Source organism: Orycteropus afer, unplaced genomic scaffold (assembly GCF_000298275.1).
Source record: "Orycteropus afer afer isolate SDZICR_OR568_19922 unplaced genomic scaffold, OryAfe1.0 scaffold00419, whole genome shotgun sequence".
In the NCBI taxonomy this organism is placed as follows: Eukaryota; Metazoa; Chordata; class Mammalia; order Tubulidentata; family Orycteropodidae; genus Orycteropus; species Orycteropus afer.
In genome coordinates, this window is record NW_006922006.1 from 1948332 (window position 1) to 1957056 (window position 8725).

General features: G+C 52.6%; 1 protein-coding gene across 1 annotated transcript in view; it reads right to left on the minus strand.

The window, feature by feature from the left end:
- The window catches only part of P2RX3 (purinergic receptor P2X 3), a 36436-nt gene that overhangs the window by 18607 nt on the left and 9104 nt on the right, over window positions 1–8725 (minus strand). The window contains exons 2-8 of the mRNA XM_007953870.2: window positions 6443–6578; window positions 5922–5993; window positions 5645–5708; window positions 4846–4939; window positions 4255–4332; window positions 2970–3111; window positions 2289–2425 (exon numbers count right to left, since the gene is read on the minus strand). Of these exons, the coding sequence (XP_007952061.1) occupies window positions 2289–2425; window positions 2970–3111; window positions 4255–4332; window positions 4846–4939; window positions 5645–5708; window positions 5922–5993; window positions 6443–6578 (723 nt within the window). The remainder of the gene's footprint in view (window positions 1–2288; window positions 2426–2969; window positions 3112–4254; window positions 4333–4845; window positions 4940–5644; window positions 5709–5921; window positions 5994–6442; window positions 6579–8725) is intronic.

The following is an 8725-nucleotide window of genomic DNA, read 5'->3' on the forward strand; positions in this document are numbered from 1 at the left end:
AAAAAAAAAAAAGACTTGGCCTATCTTATGCCCTGCTGTGCCTAGGACAGGATGTGGGGCAGCTATAGCACCCTAAAACTAACCAATTCCTCTGAAATGAAAGGCCTTGTTCTCAAACTGTATGACATCACTGGTTAGGGTCTTCATGAGAGTTATATTCTGCATATGCTTTCCTGCCAAATGAGTTATTTGGAAGATTGAAGAATTCCCAATGGCCAGAGGGAAGTTCTGAAGATGAAAACTTGCATTTTGGATCATGAGAATTTTATTAATATGCTGCTATTTTAAGCCGCCATACAAATATCCTTTGTATTGATTTCAGTGTGATGTACTGACTGAATAAACATGCCAATTTCTGCCAGTGAGCCAGGCAGTATTTTTAACCTACTTTAAAATATGTGTTGTTTCCTATGGTTTTTTAAAGTTTGGAGTTGACTCTGCAAGCATTTTCAATTTTTAAAAATTCTCCTTTCAAGAGAATATACATTTTAAGCTATTAAATGTGAAGCTTAATGGGGTGTGTCATTATTTTTTAAAGTTACAAATAAAGATGCAATGGTGATTGTTGCTGTGTATACCATTATACTGTAAAATAGCGATACGATGAATGGGGCTATAAAACAAAAGAAATCTGAGTAACAATCCTTTGGATGTGCCACTGAATATATATCCTTACATGTGCTTTGTTTGCCATTCAGCCTGTTTAATGTATGTATGGTGTGTGTTTAATCATGACCACGCCAGAAACTTCTGGGTCAAAAATTAAGGAAAAAACAAAACAGAGAGATGAAGTTTGTCATGCTCACAGGTCCTCAAGATAGCAGTGACACTCTCCTCACTTTAGGAGGTTCCGTGGGCGGGGCAGACCGTTAGCACGCTCCACTGTGGACCGAAAGGTTGGAGGTTGGATTCCATTCCCAGGTGCTCCAGAAGGAAGGCCTGGTGACCTGTTCTGAGAAAACCAGCCATTGCCGACCCCACCGAACACGGTCCTACTCTGACAATGTGGAGTCGCTACGAGACAGAGTCTACCCCACGCAGCTGGTTCTTACCGTCATTCCACAGACAGGGAAATTTAGATGGGAGAGGGTCAAGGGCTTGCTCAAAGACTTTTGTTGTTGTTATGTGCCGTTGAGTTGGACCCGACTCATAGCGACCCCTCCTTGGGTTTCCAAGGCGGTATCACTACGGAAGTAGATTGCCCAACCTTCCTTCCGAGGAGTGGCTGGTAGGTTTGAACCACCAGCCTTCTGGTTAGCAGTCAAGTGCCTTAGGCACTGTGCTACCAGAGCTCCTAGAAAGAGACAGCCGGTCTACCTGGCTACCTGGCGGGGAGTGGCTGGTGGGTTTGAACCGCCAGCCAGGGGACTGCTTTAGGCCCGAGGCCATCCCCTCGGGCAAAGACTTTTAGCTGGTTCTAAATAGTTTCTCCCTTGGCTTTTCCTTTCCCTTCCTTCAAACTGGAAAAAGGGAAGAGAAGATTCCTTTAGTCTCAGGCCCTTAGGAATATAAATGTGGTGCTATTTGGAGACCGATTTGAGCTCTTGTTTGGAAAGACATGGAAGCAGAAGAAATGACCGTCATTATTGTTATTTGCATCTCAGATGAAAGTTCCTGGTATGGACCCAACCTACTGCCATCAAGTCAGTTCCAACTCATAGCACCCTACAGGACAGAAAACTGCCCTGTAAGGTTTCCAAGGCCATAAATCTTTATGGAAGCAACTGCCTCGTCTTTCTCCCACGGAGCAGCTGGTGAGTTCAAACCGCTGACCTTTTGGTCAGCGGCTGAGTGCTTTAACCACCGCACCACCAGGGCTCCTTGGTTATAGACAGAAATAAAAAATTACATCTTGTAAAATGATACCAGTTATTGCCCTTGCTTTGTGGAGTCCGAAACCTTAGAAAATTCAGGCACAGGAGAGAGAACAAGCTATCTGGGAGTTATTAGGCCTGTTATAGTTTTATTCTTAGGCCAGACCTAAGAAGGGGGTCAGAGAAGCACAGAATCCCAACATTTCAAGAGAAGGCCATCTGATCCAACTGCCAGCTTGGAGTGTGCCTCCTTGGCGTGGTCCCTTCCAGTGACAGGAAAGCCACAATGACCGAGGGCAACCCACACGTCACTGAGAGGCTGAATCGTTAGAATGTCCTGCTCACTTGGAGCATGAACCTGATGGGGAAACATGGGGCCTTTTCTTCCCAGTATGCGCTGCTGGTTGAGATAAAGTTCTTTAGACCAGCCCCTGCAGCCTTGTCCTGGTGCCATGGGGGATACTAGGGGGTTACCTGAAGTTGTAGCCCGGGGAGACGTTGCTCTTCTGAGAAACACCATCAAGCCGGGTGAAGGAGTACTTGGGGATGCATTGGTCCCAGTCCTTGTCCAGGTCACACACCCAGCCGATCTTAATGCCCAGAACACCGCCCTGGAGAAGGTAGCAGATATGAGCTCTCCCCTGCGACCCCCAGTCCTCAGCCGGGCAGGGGCGTGGGGTGAGGGGCGGGACAATTTGTTTCTCTCCATTTTCTAGGTGGAGGACTAAGGTAGGGAGAAAGAAGTGACTTGTTACACGTTGCTAAGGGAAGGAGTCCTGTAGCTGATGTGAGAATCTGCAGATTCTGCAGCCCCTTAACTGTATGTAACACAGGAGAGAGAGTGGCCTACAGGTCCACTTTCTCACCACCTGGACCTTTTCATAGATCAGAAGTCTCTCCTTGCAGGTGAAGGTGGGGATGGAAACTGAGGCTTGAGGGGCAGGGGTGGGAGAAGCAAGACCACTCAGGGCAGGGCAGATAGAAAGGATTCAGGCACAAAGCCAGTTCCAGGCCTGGGATGAGCCCACCAGGTGGCGGTGTCTCACTTCACCTCCCTCTTCCTGAGTATCCCCTCTGCCTGACAAAGGGCCCGAATTCCAGGGAAGAGCTAGGCCCCCCGGCTCTCAGATCAAGGAAGAGTAGCAGTGTCCTCACCGTGCTGGCCAGTTTGGCAAAATCCTGCCCTGCAAACTTGACCACGTCCCCCACCCGCAAGATGGGGCAGAAGGGGGCCTTGTCGGGGTGAAAGCGGCAGGTTTTTATATCAGCGGCTGTCAGGTTGGGAAGGAGGTTTCCCCTGGGAAGAGGAGAGGAGAGAGGCAAGGCCCAAGGTTAATATGGAGCCAAAGAAAAAGAAAAAATCCAGTTGCCATGGAGTTGATTCCATGTGTGCAGGGTGCATCTGTGTCCCCCAGGGGTCTCGTGGCTGTGAGCTTTCTGGAGCAGATGCAAAGCTGTCTTCCAAGGCACTTCCGGTGGGGTGGAACCCCTAACCTTTCAATTAGCAGCCCAGCACTAAGCCATTTACACCACCCAAACAAAAAACAAAAACCCCAAACCTGTTGCCTTGGGGTCAATCCTGACCCCCTAGTGACCCCTGTTCCAGAGTAGAACTGCCCCATAGGGTTGTTGTTGTTTTTTTTGTTTTTTTTTTGCCTGTAATCTTTACATAAGCGGTTCATTAGGCTTTTCTTCTGCTCCATTGCTGGTGGATTCGAACCACCAACCTTTAGGTTAGTGTCGAGTACAAACAATTTGTGCCACCCGGGACCCTTCCACTGCCCAGGAATTCCTACTGTGAAGACAGCCCACGTCCCAGTGTCTCAGCTTTCTGGAGCCTCTGGGCTCAGGGTGGGGGGTTGGGGGATCTGAGTCCTGACCTGTCTCCTCGCATCTTTCTTGAAACCCCATCACCCTCTACCTTGTATTAGGGTTATCTGCATCCGTATCTAATCTCCTTCCAGCTCCTGGGCTGGTGCCTCCAGGGGGCAGGCGTCTCTCCTGATCACCCTTTGGCACTGTGCTCTGCACCCAGCCAGTGTGCTCTGGGCAGCAGTTGAATGACTAAGTCAGTGCAGAGGGGCTGACTTGGCTAAGAGAAAAGGGACCCACACGTGGGCTTGAGGTGGGGGAAAAGAAGTCGGATGGGCCTCTTGGGCCCCAGCCTCTGGAGGTGTCCTTGTCCCCAGGGCCAGGTGTAAGCTGTCCTCCCACCCGTACCCCAAGCCAAACTCTCCTTTGAATTCTGAGCCCCAAATCAGGGAAGTTGGCAGAGAAGTTGGTCCTGAGGACAACCTGGTCCTGGGGCCCAGGTGGGGTTGGGGAGTGGGAATAGGTGCCCCAGGGAGGTGAGGGGAGATGGGGGGGGACACTAGGGAGGCGGCTGAGGAGGTGAGTGGTGGCACTGCATCATTGCTTTAGGGAGGGAGCTAGGACTCACTTCTCAAAGTTGAAGAGAGGGAAACGGATGCTGTTCTTAATGAAAATAGTGAAGTCTTCTGCTTCCGTCATGACAGGCCTGTGGAGAGAGCAGGAGGCCTTAGTGTCTTAGGAGGAAGAGGGGGCAGTGGGGGTTTTCACAGCAGGGGCCACCTATCCTGATGGCAGTCCCCCCAAGGGCATGGCCATGGCCTCTGCCTCATACATAAAACCAAACCCACCATCATCCAGTCCATATCAACTCATAAGCGACCTCCCCATTGGGTTTCCAAGGCTGTACATCTTTACGGAAGTAAATTGCCTCATCTTCCTCCTACAGAGCAGGTGGTGGATTTGAACCGCTGACCTTCTAGTTAGCAGCCAAATGCCTTACCCACTATGCTCCAGAGCTCCTTCCTCATACAGAAAGGACACTCTGCTGAGGGGGAGTCAAGGGTGGTGGGTGAGAGAGTCTGGGGGCATGATGTTCTGGGTACACATCCCTGCCCCAGGAATGCACAGTAAGAGGGGCCCAGAGAGCCTCTGCAACTCAGAGATGCAGGGCTCCCCATTGGCAACGGGGAGCGGGGTTGGGGTCCTCTCCCCTCCTTACATTTCCACTGTGTCCACCTCGGTGGGACACCAGCCCTGGATCTCACAGGTGCGGAGCTCCAAGCTGTAGTTCACGCATTTGCCGGTGAGGATCCCTGTGAGGGTGGAGCCACACCGCTGGGTGACTGCCTGCCCCTTTATCACTCCGTCCTCACCCCATCCCTCTTCATCAGCAACCCCCCCCCCCCCCCCCCCCCCCCCCTTCCCCCGCCACATGGAACCCCCCGCCCCGCAACACACACACAGGGTCTAGGGCTGGTGGAGGGAAGGACAGGCAGCACCAAGGAGTCGGGGAGTCCAGCCGTGGCCCTTTCACCCTGCAGAGGGCACTCTCGCACCCCGTTCCTCCTGCTCCCCACCCCCTTAGCACACTCCAAGCCCCATCGCCCCAGCACCCTAGCTCCCCAATCTCATTGTGGTCTTTCTCAGCTCTGAGCCTTTGCTGTGGCTGTTCCTTCTGCCTGGAGTGCCCCGCCCCCCGCCAAACCCCACCCAGCCTCAGGGCCAGTGCAAACCTCGCTGCTTTCGGAAGCCCCCTTGGGCTACCGAGTCGAACCAATTCTTCTCTCTCCCCCGGGCTCCCACAGATCCTTGTGTGGCACACCTGTCACCTCCACCCTGGATTGGAAATTCTGGGGCGGAGCCATGGCACCCAGGGGGCGTGCACACACTCCCAGGCTTTACTCCGGATGGGTAGTTCCCTCATCCGTTCCCAGCATAGGCTTCCCCTTCAGGCCTCCACTTAACATTCCGGGGGTGCGGTGCGAGAGGATGGGGAGGTAGGGAAGGGCTGCACTCACCCCCGCTGGCAAAGCGCTGGGACCGGCACTGACTGTCGGAGACACAGCGGTACTTCTCCTCGCTCTGTGGGAAGACATTTGCAGGGCGGTGAAGGACCCTGCGCTGGCCCTGGGGGACCCCCTCGGCTCCCACTGCCACCTCACCATCAGCAGCCTCTGGAGGGCAGAGGTCCAGGGTCACAGGATCACAGCCTACATCCCCGCCTCTCCCTGCCACCCGCCCCCCACCTCATTTCTCCCTCGACCTGCTCCATGCAAACTCCCACCCACCCCTCACCTCTGGGCAGAATCCTTGCATCTGGTTTTCAGTAACAATCATCTTGGTGATGATGACAAAGACAGAGGTGCCCTAGGGAGGAAAGAGATGAGGAGAGAGTACACACAGCCCAGTCAGTGAGCAGACGCTGTTCTTACCCTTAGTCCACAGATGGAAAGACTGAGGTTCCAGGTAGGTGATACGTCCCTGGTCATGTGCTGACAAGGGGAGGGCTGGAGGGCTGGCATCTGACCCTGGCTCTTTCTAGCCACCATATGGCCTCTCTCACTCCCTTTGTGAGCTGTTCCTGGGGTTGCAGAGGGCTCAGAGTGGAGCCCGCTTTCCTGATGCCCAATAGCTCACACCAGAGGGCAGGTCCAAGCCCCTACCACATCTCCCTGCTGCTGGGTACAGGCTTGGGGTTTCCTCTGGATCATTCTGGCTTGGAGTCCCATGGGCACTCCTCTCCGCAGCTGGCTCCCCTCCTAGCTGCCCAGGGTCTGGGAGTCCACACTGCCCCTGGGCGGGGTGGGGCACTGTACCTGGGGTGGGGTCACATAATCAGACACGTCCATGACTCTGTTGGCATAGCGTCCGAAGCCTTTCACCTTGGTGACCACGGAGGACTCGATGGCTGTGTCCCGCACCTGGTATGCCTTCTCGTGCAAGAAAACCCACCTGGGGCAGGAGAACAGGGGAGGAGAGGAAGGTGGAAAGTCTACAGGCCCCTCAGACAGAGGCTGCCCACAGGAGGGTGACTGCCTGCTGTAGGACTGACTCGGGCATGACTTGAAGCATGCCTGGCTGGGGAGGACCCTGCTGGAAGCCTTGGACCCTGCAGTGAGCTCTGGATTAGCTTAGACCACTGTGTCTCTACCCTCCCACTCCTCTACTGACACCCCCCGCCCCAGGAGCTTACTAGATTTTTTTTTTCCCTAATCATCCCCTTGCACCTTTTAACATCACTGATATCTGTTTATGCATAAACCATTTGCCCTTGGCTATTGTTAGTGACACCCGGGCAGCTCCGACTAATAGTGATCCTGGGTCCAACAGAACAAAGCACTGCCCGGTCCTGCACCATCCTCGCAATCTTGCTGTGTCTGGGCCCATTGCTGTAGTCACTGTGTCAGTCCATCTCATTGAGGGTCTTCCTCTTTTTCGCTGACCCTCCACCAAGCTTGATATCCTTCTCCAGGGACTGGTCCCTCCTGACATGTGCAAAGTGCACGAGAAGTCTCACCATCCTCACTTCTCAGGAGCCTTCTGACTGCACTTGACCATGAACCCACAAAGGAGCCCTGGTGGTGCAGCAGTGAAGAGCTCGGCTGAAACCTCGGTGGTTCAAACCCACCAGCTACTCTGAAGGTGAAGGATGAGGCAGTCTGCATTCTTAAAGATTACAGCCTCAGAAACCCTATGGGGCAGTTCTACTCTATCCTATAGGGTTGCTATTGAGTCAGAATCAAGTCAGTGGCAAACAATAACAACTAACTTGAAGTTGACAGTTTGAACCCACTGAGAAACCATGGAAGAAAGACCTGGCCATCTGCTTCCATAAAGATTGTTGTTGTTGTTGTTATGTGCCATCGAGTCGGACCCGACTCATAGCGACCCCTCCTTGGGTTTCTGAGGCAGTATCACTATGGAAGTAGATTGCCCAACCTTCCTTCTGAGGAGTGGCTGGTGAGTTTGAACCGCCAGCCTTCTGGTTAGCAGTCAAGTGCCCATAAAGATTACAGCCAAGAAAACCCCATGGAGTTCTACTCTGTAATACAGGGGGTTGCCCTAAGTCGGAATTGACTCTATGACAACAGGTTTACTTTTTGTCTTTTCTTTTTCTGTGTGGATATTTGTATTTAACACATAAAAAAGAGTGAGAGAAATTTTACTCCCTAAGAGCTGATTTTCATCCTCTTAAGAACCTCTGGTGGCGGAGTGCCTAAGGCACTTGACTGCTAACCAGTGGCGGTTCAAACCCACCAGCCACTCCTTGGAAGGAAGGTTGGGCAATCTACTTCTGTAGAGATACTGCCTCGGAAACCCAAGGAGGGGTTGCTATGAGTCAAATCAACCCGACATCAGTGAGCTTGGTTTGGTTTGGTTCAGGCACAATTGGCGTCCCTGGGTGGTGTGAATGGTTCACGTGCTCTGCTGCCAACCAAAAGGCTGGAGGGTTGAGCCTACCCATGGGTGCCTCAGAAGAAAGACCTGGTGACCTACTGCTCTGGTTACCTAGTGCCGCTCTGACAGGAAGATACTACTAATGGGATGGCTGAACAAACGGGAGTTTATTCTCTTACAGTTTGGAGGCCTTAAGTCTGAGTTCAGAGTGCCAGGCTCTAGGGGCTGGGTGAAAACCCTTCAAGCCTTGGGCTTCAGCTCTGCTCCTGCTCCCAGCCCACTGAAGCTGGAGGCTTTTCTTTACTCAGACAGCTACTGGCTGCTGAGGCTGACAAGCCCAAGGTTGACAAGTAAAAAGGCACAGTCTCAATGTTACCAAACCACAAGGCAGACCATTCATTCAAGCTCATTGAAAATCCCAAGGTCAGCAGAGCATGGCAGCCTGCTGAACAACAACATGGCTACATGTAGGGTCCAAGCGTGCCATATGCTAGAGACCATTCCCCAAGGCTTCTCCTTATATACAGGAAGCAGACCACAGCCCTAAGGCAGCCGAGTAGCTGAGTAGCTGCCTACTCAGCTGCTCAGAGTAGATTACACCATAGAGTGATTACCAATCTCATCATGGGGAATACTACATCCAGCTGCCCAGCCACTCAACCAGGCCCAGCCAAGTTGACACACAAACTTAACTACCACAC